The sequence below is a fragment of the Gracilinanus agilis genome, chromosome 3, assembly GCF_016433145.1.
Source record: "Gracilinanus agilis isolate LMUSP501 chromosome 3, AgileGrace, whole genome shotgun sequence".
Lineage (NCBI taxonomy): Eukaryota > Metazoa > Chordata > Mammalia > Didelphimorphia > Didelphidae > Gracilinanus > Gracilinanus agilis.
Genome location: NC_058132.1, coordinates 523,839,275 through 523,858,976, shown reverse-complemented (window position 1 = coordinate 523,858,976; position 19,702 = coordinate 523,839,275). Strand labels below are relative to the sequence as shown.

Here is a 19,702-nt window from a genome sequence, read left to right as displayed (position 1 = left end):
AGGAGACTTTAAAGGCATTACGTATGTTAGTCAGAGACTCCTTTTCTGAGGCAACAGAGAACCTGTGCATGTCTCACCAGGAAGTTTGCCCTGATGGACTCATAGGCAACATTCCATTAAGCTTCCAAGCCTAGCAATCACACCCCTGTCTAATGTTTTTTTGGGGAACCAGGATATTGTTTTAAGAAGGGAAGTTTGTATGACTATTCTGGTGGGGTCAGGACATCAGTAGTCCAACATCAAAGGTAATCTTAAGAGAACCCTCTCTCTGCCTCATCTTTTTATATTCAAAAAGGTCATTTCTAAGCCAGCTATGAAAAACAAGGCCTTTCCTTAGGAGTTTACTGCTATTATTTTTCACTTGATTACAATAACTTGCAGATCCCCCAAACAGATTTAAGAACAATAAACAAATACAAAAGGAAAAAGGAACATCTCAAACATCTCATCAATAACAAAGACCTGCATCTGAAGGCATTTAAGTTCTCTGACTCTTTCACATCTCATTCCAAGCAAAGCTGGAGCCCTACAGAGAGAGGAATCTAAAAGATAGGAAAATTATAAAAATAGTAGAGGAATGGAGTTGTTAGTCAGGATATTATCATTTGGGGAGGGGGGGAGAAGAGGGCCTCAGGAAAACCTAGAGCACTTTATTCCTGTTGATTCTGTGCTTTGTAATCCAGTTAGGGTATTAACTTTGTTAAGTGTCCGGACCTCCACAGAAAATAGTAAATCAAATGACTCTAGGCTTTTGTTTTAAAAGTTACTTTTCCTGACTTTGGAGTTTGTAGTTTGGGAGAGAAAAAAGTTATACACACATCTATACACTCAACCCTCAAAATCTTTTAAACACAGACACAGCATTTTAATGTGATGTTAACTTACTTTTTTTTTTTTTAAACCCTTGAACTTTCGGTGTATTGTCTCATAGGTGGAAGAGTGGTAAGGGTGGGCAATGGGGGTCAAGTGACCTGCCCAGGGTCACACAGCTGGGAAGTGGCTGAGGCCGGGTTTGAACCTAGGACCTCCTGTCTCTAGGCCTGACTCTCACTCCACTGAGCTACCCAGCTGCCCCCGATGCTAACTTACTTTTGTTGTCTTCAGGAGAGAGATTTGGTGGTATTGTAGTGGGGTTTGGGTTCGTTTTAATTTTCAAACTATTGGTACAAAGCAGACACTAACCACAGATACTGAAACTGTGAAAATTGGTATAATTATACTCTCTCCCCTCTCATCCCCCCATAGATTTATTGAAGGACTTTTAAGTACGATTTATCTCTGATAAATAGTCCCTCTGCCCAGAATGTTTATTAGACTGACAGCAGAAGGCACTCTCCTAGCTTTTTTTCTTTGCCACTTATGACTCAGATGAATTTTAATAGGAGCAAAAAGCTTTTATTTGCACTGTAATTTCACTTAAGGATCATATCCTTCAGCAACTGGCAGACACTTGTACGACTTGATTGCAAAACACACACTCAAGAGTAAAGAAACATGCAAAGATGTTATTATTCAACCTGTCACATTGTCACAAATCTACTTCAAACTTACCTTCTCAGAGCTTCCCGCCTAGCTTGCTTCCCCTCCTCCCCCCACCATCCTCAACAATAAACTACATGAATCTTTTTATCTGTGCAAAGTATTGGGGATGGGGGGGTGGGGCGCAAAGGGTAAGTTCTACACACTAATTAACGTCCTGATTGATGCCCACAAGAGGCTTGGAGTTAGAGCAGCTTTTTGCATTCAAAATGGGGCTAGGCAGAGTCAGGCTTCCCCAAAACAAATAGGTTTTGGTGGGACTCCTAAAATTTCCAGGTGCTGCTTTTCAGCTTCACAAAGTGACCCTCCCTCAGCATTTGACTTGGGTTCTCCTTTGGTTAAACCAAGTGTAGCCTCCTTAGGTACAGGAGAGAGCCAAGCACCTTCCATCCGGGGAGCCCCCCCGCCCCCTTCCTGGGCCAGCCTCCCCAGGCTCCAGGGCGCCCTTTCCGAAGAAACCATCTTGTTCTTTCTGTAAGCAGAAGTTAGTACCCTTCAAATCGCCCCCTGCCCGACACTAAAGCCAATGGCTTCCACAGAATAGTTTTAGTAGGAGGTGTTGATATTTGGTTCATCAAAATATCCATTTGAATTTTAAATGTTAGTCATCCCAGAATGCTTATTGAAGCCTTTTGTTTCAATGATTGATGAATAAATAGCAATGGGCTCTGTCCTCCTGGAGGCGGGAGCCTGCAAGTTTGGGACAGAAACCTGCTGCCATCTACTGGCGCGGGGCCTTCACGGCCGCCCCGGCCCACACTCGGCTCCCTGGATTGTCTCTAGTTCTCAGGAAGAAGTGTGTAAGAGGGGAGCTAGAAAGGGAAATGATGACCTCTTCCATTGGTATGGTTCAGCTGATTTTTCTTAATTATGCAGCAGCATTTTACTAATTGCTTCTTTGTGTCTAACTTTGGAGCAACCTTCTCCCCTCTCTAAAATAACTGTATTTGGATCATGGGTTTTGTTGGTTTGTTTATTTGTTTCTGCAATGTATCTCAAATACAGTCTTAAATATTTTGTATCTATAACTAGATTGTCCCTAGGAGAAATTTCTAGTTGAGATGTTTTGTCAGTGTATAATTTAGACTCCTAAAAGCAAAAAAAAAAAAAAAAAAGGATTTGACTTGATAAAAATTCGTGAAGAAATTCTACAACTTAAATTATTTTGTCTATTTTTTTTCTTTAAGTATAAGGTACATGTCTTAACTGAGCTTGCTGCAGAGTTGAACAAATATATGTTGGAGAAAATAGCAGAGGACACAAGCAGTATTTTGAGATCGCCAATGCCTGGAGTGGTGGTTGCAGTCTCTGTGAAGCCAGGAGACATGGTAAGTGATCTTACTTTTAAATATAGGCTGTCTTGTAGGCTCCTCTCCTCAAATTGCCTTCCCAGCGTCCCTGAAAGCAGAAATCAGTCTTTCCAGTGCATTCATTAGTCAGTAAAGTAGATTATCGTTCAAACCATATACATTGACTATTTCTTTACATCAGCTAGATTCTCAGAAAACACATTTTTCAGTGCCTGAGAAACCTTTTGTGAATAGAATCGAAATTAGGCCAAATCCATTCTGTTGTGGTTAAGAAGAAATTCAGCTTTTAGTAGTATTTTACTTTAAAATATTTCCATTTAACATCATGAGTGCATCTAGGCTTTGAACAGCTTTACAGGGAGTATCTTCTGGTCTTCCACAAGCAATACTGCTGAGAAGAAATTCTCTCAAGAGGAAGCTTTCTCTTGGCTTAAGGGGAAAAAAGAGAGCTAAATGAGAAGAAGAAAAGTAAGACCTGAAAAGAGTGCATCTTCCAGGATGTAAGGATAAGTTCAATGTTGAGTTCATCTTTCAAAGTTCAACCTTGTAATATTGAAGCACAAAGAATAGTTTGTTATTGCTTAATTGCTAAGCACTTAATCCCTGAGGATAAGATTCCCCCCTCCATCCTCCCCTAGGAGTGTATTGAATGGTCTGGTTAGTAGCAATAGGGGCGTGTTCTAGCACCCTTTTACAGAAATCTTTCTGTCAATTAATTAGAAAAAGGAAAAAGGAAATAATCTTTGGAGGTAACCAAAGATATCAAAAAGGGCTTTCTGGTTGGTTTAAGGGTAAAGAGGGGGGAAAAAAAAACCATCCTAACTGGGTAGGCTTTATTGGACTTTTTTGAGAGTGGAAAAAGAAGATTCCATTTTGTGTTTTAATTAACTCTAAAGTTTACATAGTTTCTTTTAAAGATCGAATTGAATTTTCCTGCCTATTTTATTTTATTAACATAAATGAAATTACAAATGCTAACACCAGAAGAAACTAGTCTACATTTTTAGAAATGGCATACAGAAAAGCAGTTGCAGCCAGTAAAGGTTAGAGGTAGAAATAGTTAGACTTGAAATGAGCCTACAAAGTAGAAAAATGACTCAATAAATAATTCACCTTAGAGGATAAAATGCCTAACTCCCAGGGTAAAGGGGGAAAAAAGATATAAAATGACCTAGTAAGGATGAATTGATTCTCAATCTTGTTTTGCTCTTGCTAGCAAAAATTATATATTCAGATTTTGTGATTTGGATTTGAGCATGTGATTCAAAAAAAAAAAAAAGATGTAAGGTAGAGGCTGCGGTTTTTTTTTTTTTAACAGCCTAATTAGTACTCTTGTTCCTGAAGGAACAGGATCATAAGAAGTTTGATCATTGCCTATAGAATTCAGAAATCACCCCAATATAATCAAAGGAAATCCACAAACTTCTGAGCAGATTTTAAAAAATATTCTTGTTAAGCTTTTTGCTGGTGGCATGGAACAGCAATACATTTGAACTACATAATGTGTGTTCCTCCAACATAAACTGGTCAGTACTAATTTTGTAGTTTTAATTACCAAAAGTCAGGTTCTCTAAAATGGGTTTAACTTCAATCCTTTCTTTTCAAGGACCAGTGTCAAAACCTACAAGAAATGAGGTAGCATTTGTTATGTGGTAGGATTCTGATTTCCTATCATGGCTATCTTTCAGAAGCAGCTTCCTTAATTGCGACTATTTAGAGAGTAGCAAACTGGACTGAAACCCACTCATAAATGCAGCCCTTTTTTTAAAACACTTTTTCCTCAAACCAACTTCTACATGGACTAAAATTTGAAATCAATGATATATTTTATATTTACCCACAAATATTTTACTATGTGAAAACAAAGTAACCAGAGGAAAAAAGGAGCAAGATAACATTGGTATTTGAATTTATTCAAGCAATTAAATAGTTTTCTGTAATATTGAAGGAGAAACCTACTTGAACACAGGTTTTCAACACTGGGAGAGCTGGAAAACTGTTAAGTATATTATTTCCTGAAAATTATCAATTAGAACCATTTCTTAGAGTTGCTTTGAGGAGCTTACGAACCACGTAAATAGGCCTGAGAGCCAGCCTACAGTGCTCCTCTATCAGAAATAACTTTTTAAGAAGGGACAAAAATTAGTGGCGTGGTTTATGCTGCCTGGAAGGGCCACCACCGCTTCTCAGATGCTTTGGGTTAGAGTTTTTACACCCGCCAGGTGAGGACCATGTTTGCTTTGGTTCTCCTGTTTCCAAAGTTAGCTTTGGTCCCTCCCCACAGTGCCTTTCACACTTTGTACTATTGTGTTTGGATAAAATAAAACTCTCTCTTGAGTTGCTATTTGTGAAAAGTAGCTGATGCTCATCCAGAAGTTAGGAGAGGTTTCAATTCTCAAGGTTCTCACCAACTTAGAATCTAATTTTGCTCCACAGAACTAAAATGTAAGAAATTCCTCCTCATTTGGCCAAAGACTCCAGACTCACTTTAGTTCTCTCTAGGAATCTAGTGCTCTCCCTACCTCTGTTTTACCCACTTTTCTACCACCTTCCACTGCAAGGTAACATGGACCCTTATCTCTAGAATACAGTGGCCATCAAGGAGCCAAGGCCTGTTATCTCTGAGGCCTACTAATGCAGTCAGGAAATGGCCATGGCAAACCAAGGGCCCCTCAAGTCTTTGCAGCTTTCCTTTTGAAAATAATATTTTTAAAAACCTGAAGTCCATTTAGCAGCTCTATTCATTCCTAGGCCTATCTAAAACTTAAATGAATCTTTATATTTCAAGCCAAGTAAGCACAAACAATCAATGTTTCATGAAATATTTTTATAATAATGATGTTTATAAAGTTGTGGAAAAAACAGTAGCACTGTATTAGAGATCCAAGAAGAAAGTTTCATTTGACTTATTAATAAATCTTTATACAATAAACCAAAGTAGAAAGTAGAATACACAAAACAAAACACCATATACCTGAATTTTATTTTGAATCTCTATAGATTTCAAGGTACCAGTATTTAAAAGCCTGTGTGTTGTTTGAAATACAGTTGAGTTCCATGTCTCCTTCCCTAAGTATAAAAGAGAAATTCTACTGTAATTAAGAACATTTTGTTCTGGGTGTCACACCGTAATATGGGCTTCCTTAAAATTCTCTAAAATATATTTCTTTCCATTTAACATGTAATGTGATGATTATTTCATTTTTTAAAGGCCTTTTCCATGTATTTGACTTTTATGTGTGCTTGTTTGGCATCTGAAAATAGGTATTAGCAAATAAGTTGCTAGTTAGTTTAATCAGAAGAAAACTGGGTGTTGACGAAGCTATCATTATACAGACTGGAGTGGAGAACGGTATTTCCCTTACAGAAAAATAGAAGCATTTCTTTAAATGACTGAATTTAATGAATTTCTCTGCATTTAACACTATCCCAAACCTAAAAACCTTGATGCCAGTTAAAGCCACCATTTTTTCTCTAACTAGCATTTTCTGATGGGTCTAACTTTTTTTTTTTTATCATATCTTTTAATTGAAACCACATTTTTGAACAAAGTTTTCTTCAGTTAAAATCCTGGAAGAATGTTTTCCCTTCCCCACGTTTAACATGTGACTCAGGACTGATGAACTTATTGCACAATTTTTGCTTTGACTTTGAAGTGTGAAAGAAAGTGAATATGAACACTTTTGTTTTGTTAGCCCTTTGCTTCTCCTGGTATCAGGGGGAAAAACCCAAAAAACCCCAAGGGGGAGTTTTAGCATTGTATTTAATTCAAGCCCTTTCCTGGTTATGTTTAGATTCGGTGATCATCTCAGATTTGCATTGAAAATATTCATCTCATTTTTAAAAAGAGGCCTGCAAAGGGCTGTATTTAATTTACCATCATGGGATAACTTTTTTCCTTTAAGGAAACAAAGAAGCAAAGTTCTTTATTACTCTATAAACTCAGGTAAAATAACAGGCTGGCAAAAGGTACCTGTTGCTTTTCATGGCATCTACTTTGGTTACAGATTTTGTTTTCCTTTTGCCCAGTGCATATTCTGACTTGGGAGCATTTACCAGAAAGTGTGGCTGCCAGGCCAAGTCATGGAAGAACGCCATTGTAAGGGAACTGGCATTTAAAAGCAGGCGGCATTGGTTACGGGAGCTTAGAGTTTTGCTGACATTTTTCTCAGGTGGTATGCCGTATTGTGGTTCACACAAGGAAAAACCAAACTGTCCCTGATGGCAAGTTATTGACCGGAGTGCCCCTCCTCGACTGTTTCCTACTAATCTCTATTCCTTCCAAAGTTAGTAGGATTTCTAAGAGAATTGAAACCTATATTGATTTGGGAAACACAGACATCTGCTCCATTTCCAAATAGAGAATTTATACTTTCCTTTTCTCTCAAAATTGTTCGGTTCATAGCCGAATTTGAAAGAATAATGAATAAGAGCAAAGGAGACATTTTGTTTTTTTCAGCTCTTGAAAGAGCCAGTACTGAGCCAGATTTGAAAGCTCTTTGATTATTAGGTATTTGGAGTATCCCAGGGTTAGATCTGACACCGCTGACAAGTGGACTTAGGCAACATAACCATTAGATACTGTCTATAGCCCTGTTCAGGGGGAGAAGGAGGGGAAATGGGGGGCAGAGTTCTTCAGGCTCAGCCAAGGAACCAGCTTGCTGGTTTGAGAGGTTTTTCAATCACTCACGTCTTTGAATCCCATTCAGAAAGTGATTGCGCTACTTAATTATTTGACAATGTGAGTTATTCTTTATGTAAATCGCCTAACTTCAAATACACCTAAACACATACATGAGTGCATATAAACAAATAGGTATTGCTTTGTTTTCTGTTTGCCACACTACTCTTTGTAAGGCTTTGGACTTCTTAAAATGTATATGTTCCATTACTGGTGATCTCTCAGAGCAATCCATCCGCGTTGATGTGGTGAGGAAATCTGTTTGTAAGAGAATCATTTTGTTATCTTTTGCTTTTAAAGGTAAGATCTACTTCAGACAGGTTATCCTCGTTTCAGACTCAAAACCATTTTGATGATTGCCTCTTGCAGCCTTGCTAAGACAAAACTGCCTTTGTTCTATTTATGCTTTAAAAAATAACATAGTTACACAAAAATGTGACATCACTGCTCATGCCTTTTGACCTAATAAGACCTTCTACTAGACATATGCCCCAAAGAGTTCAAAGATGAAAACAAAAGAGCCACAGCAAGATTCCTGGTGGTAACAAAAAAACTAGAACTAAAAGTGGGTGCTATTAGAGAATAAGTAAACTGGCATATAAAAGTAATAATTGCTGCTGTGCTAGAAAGGAAAAGATCTCAAGAAGGAACCTCAACTCCAAGTGACTGAGAAAGTAAAAAGAGATGCTTCTGGTGAGTGGATAAGGGAACATATTTGTCTCCTTTTGACAGAGGTGAGGGGACGTTATTCTAAGGGAAATGATAGAGTGACTATCTGGTATTTTTGTTTAATCATTTTTCTTTGTTACAAAGGAGGATTCATTGGAGGGAGGGAGGAAGGGACAATGGTATAGACCTAGAAATAACTGTGATGTAAAAGTAAAAGGTATCAATAAAACGTTTTGGGGACACTGTTAAAAAAAAACAAAACACCACCATTCTACTGAAAAGCCTTTTCTGTAGGAGGGGCCTCTACAAAGATGCAGAGACCAAATGATTTCTGTGGATAGAGAGCGGGGCCTAGAGATGGGAAGTTCTGGGTTCAGATCTGGTCTCAGATACTAACTAGCTTTGTGACCCTGAACAACTCAGTGAATCCCTATTGCCTAGCCCTTATTGGTCTTCTGCCTTGGAACCAATATACAGTATTGATTCTGAGATAGAAGGTTAAGTTTTAAAAAATATATATTTCTAAAAGGAGACACCAGAAAATTACAATTTGGCTCCTAAAGGCCTAGCTTAGAAAGGAGGCAGCAAAGGAGTAAGGCCTTTTTTGTCATTTTAAGGAAGTTTAAGAAAAAATGTACTTGAGCATTGGCTTAACAGCTGTCCCCTCCAAACCCCCCTGCACCCTACCAGCACATTCAAGTACATTGAAAATGGAGGAAAGGGTACAAGGGCCCAGGCTCAGAGCGGCCATTCAGTTTCATGTTTGTTTTGCTGAATGCCTACTGTGTGCGAGAAATTGTGTTTAGGTGGGTTACAGAGGGGATCTAGAAGTAGGGAGGAGAGCTGCAAGTGTCACAACTTCCTTTTAAAATGAATGCCAGTCTGAACGAATCGATCCATGGATGAAGCCCATTAAGGGCCTTGCTAAAAACCAAGACAATAATAAGTCTGGCATCATTTTTCTAAGCTTGTCCTGTTCCCTGTGGTCTCTCTCCCCTGTCCCCCTGTCTTTCCCCAGACCTAAATATGTTGGGATGTGAATATACGTCTCTTCTTTGGGAAATATCAAGGGATATTTACCAGCCTATCTTCCAGGCTCAGAAAGAAGTTATTAAAATCAGATCCTAGCAGTGCCTTTTAACCAAATCCGAGATGCCTTTTTCCTTGTGGCTGTTAGCTGTGCCTTTCTTCAGATCTGAGGGCCTTAAAATGCATTGCGTTCAAGCACCTGTGTTCTAAATAGAACAGTCTTAAAAAATGTAATTGAAGGATTTTCACTTTTGTAGAAGAATCAGCAGGGTTGATATTGATCCGTCTTTTTAGGGAGCCACAGTGCACCAGAAGGTGATACTGTAGAGGGCCCTGTAAGCCCTCAGAGCTTTCTGTCTAATTTGGCAGAAAAACACAGAATGTAGGACAACAAAAGAAGGCTCCCTTTTCCATTTAAAAAACAAAACAAAAAAAAAAAAAAACCTCCATCCCTCTCACCCCTCTTCCCCAAAAAGGGGGCTTAATTTTTCAGCTGCACACAGTGATTTGGTGCTCACTCTTGCATTGAAACAGTTGCTGTCTGAACAGGCAGGAAACAGTTTTCTTTTAATTGCTGAAATCATTCGGAAGTGCTTCATGCCCTGCTTCTATACAGCAGATGCTGTGCATTAATTGGCCTGCGTAGAAGTGACCCAGGGTTCCTTGCAGCGGGCCCAATTTTAGGCAGAGGGTTTAAATAGCTTATTTATTATTTTGTATAATCTGGCGTACATTATGTGCGCCTGCACGTGCTGTATTTCATGGTCTGCAGTTTCTAATGTCATGTGGGTTTCAAAACCTGTGTTTCTCTGGTAATGTACTAGCAGCAGGTAAGCTCAAAATACCATCCATCAGGAGCTAATTTTTTATCCAGATACTCCAATGACTGATGAACCTGTCTTTTGTATGAATGTTCAGCACAGTGGAAAGCCATATGCCACTGGCACAGTTTCCTATGCATTCTTTACAGTTGCTAGAGGCTCAGTCTCTAAAAACTATACATTTCCATGTCATTCGTGTCCCCTCTTCCACATTTAACAGATCCCCTTCGAAAACCACACCAGTTTTAGACAACACAAAGGGGTTGTCTTCCGTAAAGGAAATATGAATCCCGTAATCCTTTTCTTTATCAGAAATATTACTGCACACTCTTAATAGGAAACCTTGTTTTGTTACTCCCCGTCTGTTCAAAACAGACCTTAGCCCATTAGAAGGGCCTCCCTTGTGTGGGAAGACCACAGCTGTTACTGTAAATCTCATCCAGTAACTGTATCACCCCCATTTTGTGGCTCTGAAGGATGAAATTGAGAAATGGAATACTGTGCAGTCATCCTTTACATCTCCAATTTTAGGCCTTTGCCATCATTTTCATGCTTTTATTCCAAATCAAATAACATTAGTGAGCTACACCACCTTCTGATGAATGAATAGCTGCTCTCGAAAGCAGCCTTTAAAGTCTTTACTTTGGGGGAGCTTCCTTTTCGGCTAGCTTGAGAGCTTTTCTCTTCCCCCTCTTTCTCCTCATGTTAACGTTATCTTCGAGTTCATGAGGATGCGTGTGGGCAGCGAGACTATACACGTCGCCACCGAGCCGGCCATCCCTTGTGCATTTTCAGAGTAATGTAGGGATAAGCTAAGTTCACAAACGGCCCAAGTTCGTTTCTGTTTCTTTAAATCTTTGCAAAAGAAATGCCTAGAACATCCTATGAAGGATATTGGGGGCTTTAATCAGGAATAAGAAGTAGTTTAAATCATTAGCACAACAAAGCAAACTATAAGCTTGAAGATAAAAGTCTCTGGGGAAAGAGTCCTCTGAAAATAAATGGGACTTGATAGATTTCCATATCATTTATAACTTCCCTTAATTACACTTGGAAGACTTGCCAGTAAAACTGGAAAATTGGCAGCCTATATCCATTATAGTAATTTTGCCGACCATGGCAAGCAGCTGGCTTTACTGGATTTTATTTCCCATCACTCACAATTAATCATCAGCTGGAGATGTCTGAAACTCTTCAGAATGGAGCAATACTGTGTGACATTCAGGCCTCCTTAAAATGCTAAAATCTGCTGAGTAAATGGCTGAGTTTTCCTTCAAGCTAACTCATTTTGGTGCAAGGCAGGCTGCTGCTAAATGAGTGCCACTTTGATAATCGGATGCGAATGTGAACCTTGACCCTGTGTCAAAGGAGAGGATGCAATAAGCTGGATGAAAGATCCAGGATTCAAGTCTACGAACTTTACACCAATTAGACGGGGAGCTGAGAAATACATCAGGCTGACTGGGTTCATCAAAAAGACTTGTGGGGCTTGTGACTATTCTGTAAGCCGAGCACTGAAGACGTCCTGTCACAATCAGTAAGTCTTTAGCAGATGCTTCACAAAAGTGTTAGAGAAGGGCACCTCCCCACCCAGCTCATTCGGCCCGGCACGGCCCCTGCAGAGGAGACCCCGGCATTGTGCAGAGCCCACTCGGAGAGCACGGAGAGTGCCCTGCCCTGGCCAACGACTCCTGGGCAGGTTCCTCCCCAAGGCCAGGGCGATGGGGGTATGATACCTGGGAGGGTTTTTGGTGGTTGTGGCCATTTTGGTCCATTAGCCACACAAGCCGCCGAGCTTCTGGGTTGAAAGGTTCTGGCTGCAGGCTTCCACCCCCACAGTTCTGTCTCAGAACTGTGGGAACTAGCGGCCTGCCCAGCACAGCCCAGTTATGGTTACGGAGCCAGTCGAAGGAAAACCCAGTCGTCATTGTAGTCATTTTTACATTAGCTTTAGCAGAAACGTGTATTTAGATGGTGTTCAGTGGCATTAAGTTAATGCAGCATTCATCTGGTTCCCTGATGCAGATTTTTGATGGATGAAGTGATTTGAAATGGGATCAAATCAGATCCTGGCTATCTCTGCACTCTATGTAGAGACACAGACCCTTTAGTGGCTTTGATGACTTTAATGTTGTCCTACTGATTTCTGTGTGCTCTTGGGGCAATTTTTAAATATTGCTTTGCTTTGAGGGATGCGAATGAAAACAGTCTAAAATCAAATTAGAAATACAGATGAACAAAATGTTCATTTGCCGCCTAAATAATCTACCCTGGGTAAAAGAGGAAGCCAGTTATAAAGTCAGAGAAACACAGAAGATGCCTGAAGAATCAAAGAGCAATAAAATGTGGATATCCGTATTGCACAAAGGAGAGTGGTTGGGCAGAAGGATCGGGATTCAATTCATGGATTCACAGTGCCCGCGGCGGCTCTTTACTATCACTTGAAACCCGTGCTCATGAGACCCAAATTTTAAACTGAGTAATGATGCCTCACTACTGCTCATTGTTATTGGGCAAATCAGCGCTGTCTAAAACCTTCCTATGCCACTGAGCACTGAATAGCTATCCACATTTCACATTTCTCGTGCTCACCTCCTAAACCACGGCATCTCGGGGAACCGCCTAACAGCACCATCTGCACAGGCAAGCCAAGTAGTAGAATGAAGAGTGGTGGGTAGACTTGGTGTATTCTTGGATTTGTTTCATGGACAGCATTGTCATGGTATTTTTTGTCCTTTTTCTTCTTAAGCCAGGTGAAATCTTATGGAACCCTGGCAGGGGCTTGGTTTTGGCCCTCTCATTCACAGTTTTAGCAGGTGGTTGACTAGAAGATCCACCTAAAGAAGCAGCAAAACTCTCAGGTATCTCTCAGATTCAAAACAATGGGATGAAAGACAAAGCCACAGGAGAGAAGAGGGAATAAAATAGGAAGAATAGCTCAAGAAAGGGAGTTAAGACTTGGACAAGGAGGTCAGGAGAGGCTTTAGTAGATGTGGCTAATGTGGAGAAGGTGTAGACAGAGCTGAAAGGGTGATCTGGCACAGTAATGGTGCCCTGAAGAGAATCATTGTTTGATTGAAACCTGTGCAGCTGATGCTAGCTAAACCACACCTCAGCTAAAAGGCTTAGGCACCGTACGGCGGGAGAGCAGAGACGGCACAGTGAAAGAGCCCGAGTGCCCCGAGACTCCCTTGGTGACCGTCGGTCTTTCCATTTCTCTGGGCTCGTGTCCCATCTGTGAAGGCTAGATGGCCTTGGCGGCCCCATCCAGCTCTGAATCCATGTTCCTGTGTATGGGAAGCCCTTGGCAGACTTTAAATCCATTTATCTCTTTCTGTGAGCCCATAGTAGAAATTGAGTGACTCACTGGGGGTATAATTATCTTTTTCCCCATTTTTCCTTTTGCTCCTCTTTCTCTAACTTCTGTGTGATTTAAACTGAAGATTTTTCTTTTCTGCTGTTTTTTGGCCTTCGTTTATACTAGTACACATGGCTCTGGCCTTTCAGGGGATCGTGCTTAGAGATGAAGGTCAGGTATTACTTCCCATCCTTCCAGTCATTCCCTATCCCGACTTATTCAGTAGTTCATCGAAGAAGCTACCATTTTGTCACCCCTAATTGGCATCGGCGTATTTCCTTTGAGCTGCCTCTCTGGATGATGAAGAAAAACCTCACAAGTCGGTGAGACACTCACCATGGAATTCAGATGCCAGGTGAAAATGAATCAAAAAGGGCAGCTCGCAGAATGTTTCAAAGACCAGCTCTCCAGCACAGTGTCTCTCCTCAGTGCCAGCACTGAAGCTTTGGCATCTCAGCTCTTCCTATATTTTTGTGCCAGAAAAAAACAACTCACCACCTGAACATCAGAGGAAAGGAATACATAGGGTTCCCAGGCACTTATGGCTGCCAGTAAGACAGCTTGTACCACGAGGGGGGAGCTGAGAGGAGGGACTCTGAGTCCATGCAGATCATCTGGGGATTTCAGGGAAGAATATTCTCCAGGCACTTCTGCAAGCATTGGACAAAACCAAGCCACATCAAAGAGGGATGAATAAGGAGAGCCTGACACACACAACTCTAGAGTTGCATCCCCACAGCCCTTCTCCCATTTCATTTCCTAAAGGGGCTAGAATCTTCCATTACAAATTTAAGATAAGAGAAGAATTTCAGATGAGAGAAAAATTCAACTCAGTCCATCCATGCTTACTTGTTAGGAAAGGGCAAAAAAAGCAAAAGGGCCTTTAGTCACAGCTGATTCCTAAATGGAAGCGGTTCAACACCAGTGGGTTGCACCTGGCTCAGCCCGAGCATGTTTCACATCAGAATGCAAACAAGTGCAGAAATTAAAACTTCAGCATTGTATTCTGAAAGCCCCGGCCTGGGTGAAGGAGGAGCTATCCTCTGGTGCCTAGGATCCGTGCCCCCACAGAGATGATGAAGAGGCAGGCTTAGCTTCTCCTGATGTGCCAGCCTTCAAGGACTTGTAACAAAAGCCCCAGGCTTTCCTTAAGGCCCCCAAAGTTGTGCTTCCTGAATGAAGGATCTGCATGGTACAAAGCAAGCCCCTAGATTGGACTGGAAGTTCCACAACCAGACTCGCCAGTATCTGAATCAATGTTTAATTTGTAATAAATAGGCTCTTTCTTCTTTCTTGATTGTTCTCTCCTGAAGGCTCCTGCTGTGCCATTGGTAAAAGTCCCTATCTTTTGGCAAAACACTTGTTGATAACTTTACTAAGAACTAATATTAATAACATTTACATAGTGCTTACCACGTGCCATGTACTGTGCTAAGCCCTTTGCAATTATCTCATTTGATCTTCATAACAACCCTGAGGAAATGCTATATATTATCCATTGTACAGTTGAGGAAACTGAGGCAAACTGGTTTAGTGATTAGTGGGTATCTGAGGTGGGATTTTAACTCGTGTCTTCCTGACTCCAGGCCCACCCCTCTACCCAGTGTGCCACATAGCTGCTCCTAAGAAAAAAGTAGTGCAGAATTGAAATCTTTTTAAAGATGAAGGCTTGGAAACTTGTTTATTTTTGTTTTCCTAGGTATCTGAAGGTCAGGAGATTTGTGTGATTGAAGCTATGAAAATGCAGAACAGTATGGGTGCAGGGAAAACTGGCAAGGTAAGATCATCCAGCCGCTCATCTTTGGAAAACCTCTGGTCTCAAGGGGTGCAAGGAAAACAAAAGAAAAAAAGGGAGGAGGCAAGGAAAACTGAGTTTGCAAATTAGAACCGGAGAGCCTGGATGGGGCTTCTCAGTGATGTCTAGTTCCTTTCCTTTAGTTGTGGGAAAACTGAGGGAAGGTGACTTGTGAACAGTTAGTTGCACAGCTAGTGACTGATTTGGAACCAGAACTGGATCTTGTCACTTTATCTGGTGCTTTTTCTCCCAACACAATAATGCAGGAGAGTTAAACTGAGCCAAAATTTAGCCCAGGTAGGCCCTGCCCTTTTCTCCCCAAAAGCAACTAGGAATGTACAGGAGGCAAAAGCACAGTGGTTCTTCATTTGAATGCCTTTCAAATTGAGGGGTCTTTAATTTTTAATGTTTACATCTGTCTTGGAGGCAGTTAGTTATCTGAGACTTAGGTGACACAGCAGGGAATGGTTTTATAGATTGCAAAAATTAATGTAAATCGGTTTTTCACAATAATTTCTTCATAAAGAGAAGAATTCAATTTTAGATCAAGTGGTGGATGTGCCGAAGTCCCTGCGTAGCCATTTAACAAGGGTACTTGGCAATGCCTGTGTTCTCGAGGTTTTCTCTTTTTGGGTCATAAGCCCTAGCAGGTCCTACAAAGATGTAAAACATCTGACCATGTCCTGATGATAGACTGTGGTCTAAAACCAGCCTGGCCAGGTTTAGGAGAGGCTAATAACTATTATGGCCACAGGAAGAAGACATTGTCGGCCATAGTGATTCCCAAAGACCATCTGCTATAAAGGGGCAGAGTCTGCCGGCAGGGGGTGACCACACTAATGAAATTATAGATTTTTGAGGTAAGGAGGCAGAATTTTAAGCTTTGTTCACATCTACAGAAAACAAATTATTCTTCTTAAGATTCAAGTGACATAATTTGAAACCAAATGATATACTCAAAGCATACATTTGTGTTTATACTCTAAAGAGTATGATATTCCAGCCCAGCCATGTACATCATCTGGCCCTGGACAAGTCACTTAACATCTCTGTGATTCAATCTTATTTGTAAAGTAAGACATTTGAATAAGATGGCCCTGCAGGGGCCCTTCGAGGTCCTGAGACAGAAAGAGGGGCCAAAGTAACTCTCGTTTTGAAGTCTGGTAATGGCACAGCTGTGGCTTTCTTGCAGTACCCTCTTAGCTATGGCAAAACAGCCCCAGAAAAGTAAGAAATTCAGCCACCTTGAAAAAAATTTCAAAAACTCGGATTCTATCTGCTGATACACATGCACAGAAAATAAGCCAAATCCAAATACCAGAAATCTGGCCAAATGACTACCCCCTGAAAGCATTGGTGATGCCCAGTTTATGATAGGGTACCAGAAAAGGTTTGTTTGGGGCTCAAGCACCAGCAGTTTTGGTGAGGCCCAAGAAATAGGGTGCCACATTGGGGTTCCTGTGCAAATGCCACTTAAACCTAGTGAGGATCAAGCATAAAGCAAAGCAAAGACCTGTGGGTTCTTTTTGAGTCTTCTGTTTTTAGAGTGAATGGGAAATAGTAAATAGGAAATAGTATCCATTTCTCATGATTTTAACAACTTTTATTTTGTTGACTTAAATTCTAGAACCTTGGTGATATATGTGATATAATTGCATGTTTTCTGGCACATCATTCTGGCAGATGCCCTTTAAAAACTAAGCATAATTTTTTTTTAAGTTGAGCCTAAATTTTGTTCAATTATATCTTATCTTGCATATTCAGGGATGATGCTCTGACCCATCACCAGTGGCACTCCACTGTTTTCCCAGTGGCTGGGAAGGGCTCACGCTGATCTAGTCACATTCTCTTACACAGTAGAGTTTGTATCACTTTTAAATAAGGTATCTGATTTATTACCATGAGCTTTCTTTTCCTCTAAGCTCCCTGATACAGAACTTTGATTGTCAGAGACTTGAGTACAAAGAAGCCAGGTCAAGTCAAAGGGAAGGTTGATGCAATTGGATTTTTATTATTTGTTTTCACATCACAGGGTCATTTTTTTTCCAGGCAGTTCCAAGTATCCCAGTAAAGAAAGCTCACACTATATGTGGCTCCTTTTCCAGAATAATTGCAGCATCATTAAAAATACATCATATACGAACGGTCAAGGAATCAGACCTGGAAAAAAGCAGCCCCTTCAGCCCAACTGGCATAGGTTGAATGAGGTGGTTTGAAGTATTCATATTGACCAGATCCACACCACTTGGAAAAACTCAGGCCTTCCTGGTCTACTCACATATGAGTGAGTTACAGTTGACTTGGGAAGAGTGTACAAGATTCTAAGCACCTCTGGAACTTTTTATTTCTACCAGTTGCCCAAATGGCCACCTAGTTCTGCTCCAGTTCTCACTGGAGCCTCTGCTAAATTAAATAAACCTTTCCCTCTGCCCTCCTCTTCCCTCCCCAGTATCATAATGTCAAGAAATATGTGACATTTTTGGAAGGCAGAACTTTTTTATAAGACAGAGGAAAAAAAACCAACTATAGTAATAATCACCGGGGGAAATAAATCCATAACATCAGAAACCCATAGTGGACAATATATATATAATACTTCTCTTGTTTAATTTCTATTCAAAGGCAAGTGCCTAATTACAACAGTGAGTCTCAGGGCTACAGGTTCTTTGCTTTCTACTTTTAATTGTTCCTTTAATTAATAAAAATTAGTTCTCTCATTTTGAATTGCACTGGGGTTCAATGAGAATATGAAATAGGCTACAGCATTTCAGAAAATTCTATTCTAGGTTTTTGGGGTACATGGCAGTAAGATTTAGGAGGATTCTGGTTTTCAAAAGCACCCAGTTCATATTTGGAACCCAAATGTTTCAAGCAGAAAAAGAAGTACTTGCATATGTGTGTCTTTTTTGGATGGGGAGCAGGGAGGTGTTGGGGTGAGGAAGGGTAGGGAGAAATCACTGGACATTTGGACATTTTCATGGCTGCACTACCAGCTAAAATATTATGCATTGCAAAAATTATTTTCCCAAAAGGATTCCTCCTTGAACTGAGAGGCCAAGCAAATAAGAACAAAAGGACACTCGCTCTAAAGGGAGATGGGGCAGAGGAGAGAATGAGTCATGCCCACACTCCCAGTCTCATTTAGCACCATATCTGAGGACTTCAGGGAGCCAAGCAGATTGTACCTGTGCCTCAGATCCTGCAGAGACCTCCTTGTCTTTTCCAAATGTGGTTCTGAATATTGCTTTTCCCTTCATCCCTATAAATACTATTTAATGATTACTCTTCTTTTTTTTTTTTTTTAACTTAAGGTGAAATCAGTGCATTGCAAAGCTGGAGACACAGTTGGAGAAGGAGATCTTCTTGTAGAACTGGAATAAAATATTATCCTTAATCATCACCCATTTTAATTAGCTATTTTTATTACTATTCTTTCACACCAAATTTATTCCGGCATTTTATGGGAACACTCCTGTGCAGCAGATTTTACTTGGTCATATTTATTCCATATATAGTCAAAACTAACATTCTGCCAAAAAATCACCAATGGAAATTTGTATTGATATAAATACTTGTACATATGATTTGTACTTCTGCTGTGAGATTTCCTAGTGTCAAAATTAAATCAATAAAACGGAACATTTGTCTAAATATTAGTTTGCCCTTTTTTTGAATGAAGACAATGTACACAAGATGATAATCTGTGCCAGTAGACTTTAATACCAGCCTCTTTCTGTGATCCCTTCTAAGAATGTGTGCACATTTCAGCCAGTCTTTGATCATTTCAAATTACCATTAGTCTATCTTAGACCCCGAGTAGCCCAGCTCTTGACTTTTCCATAATGAAAGGACCCAAAAGCCTGATTTGTCATCAGTCTTAACTTTCTGAAGAACTCTACCCTATTTACAATACTCTCTTTATGTCATGGTGTTGAGTGGTATAGTACTGGATGTAAGCCTAAAGCTTTGCAGTTTCTCATCTAAAGAACACCTTAACTTCTTCCAAGGTGCTCTGCCCTGTCTCAATTAGTACTGTGCTCCCCAGGAATGGCCTGCAAATATAATCACCCCTTTCTCCAGGCTAGTAAAAAGAACAGCAACTGCTCAACAGTTCTTACACCAGGCCCTGTGATAATAGTTCTTTGTTGTGATCCTGCTGGCTTATCAGCTGACAACAAACTTGTGTTTTTGTGAAGCATGTTTTCAATTGAGAAAAAAAAGCTAAAAATAAACACCCATTTCATTACTCTAGGCATGCAGCTAGTGTTCACCCTCTACCATTAAGTTGAAGAGTAAGTAAAACTTGAAACTAGAGAGGTTGCGAAGGACCACTGCCCGGCAGTTGTCGAAGCATTCTAGTGCAAAGGCTTCAAGGAAGTGTGTATTCATTTGAATCTACAATGACTTGAAATATCAAATGGAGGTGGATAGTAATTGGTACTTCATGCCTTGCTAAAATTATTTCAAGTGCTGTTTGTACTTACAAGCTTAAGTTTGCTG

At 40.4% G+C, this 19,702-nt stretch overlaps 1 protein-coding gene across 1 annotated transcript in view; it reads left to right on the top strand.

Annotated features, from left to right (window-relative positions):
- The window catches only part of PCCA (propionyl-CoA carboxylase subunit alpha), a 618,789-nt gene extending 599,936 nt beyond the window's left edge, over positions 1 to 18,853 (top strand). The window contains exons 20-22 of the mRNA XM_044669343.1: positions 2,727 to 2,867; positions 15,107 to 15,184; positions 18,514 to 18,853. Coding sequence (XP_044525278.1) covers positions 2,727 to 2,867; positions 15,107 to 15,184; positions 18,514 to 18,582 — 288 coding nt within the window. The 3' untranslated portion in view covers positions 18,583 to 18,853. The remainder of the gene's footprint in view (positions 1 to 2,726; positions 2,868 to 15,106; positions 15,185 to 18,513) is intronic.
- The last annotated feature ends 849 nt before the right edge of the window (positions 18,854 to 19,702 follow it).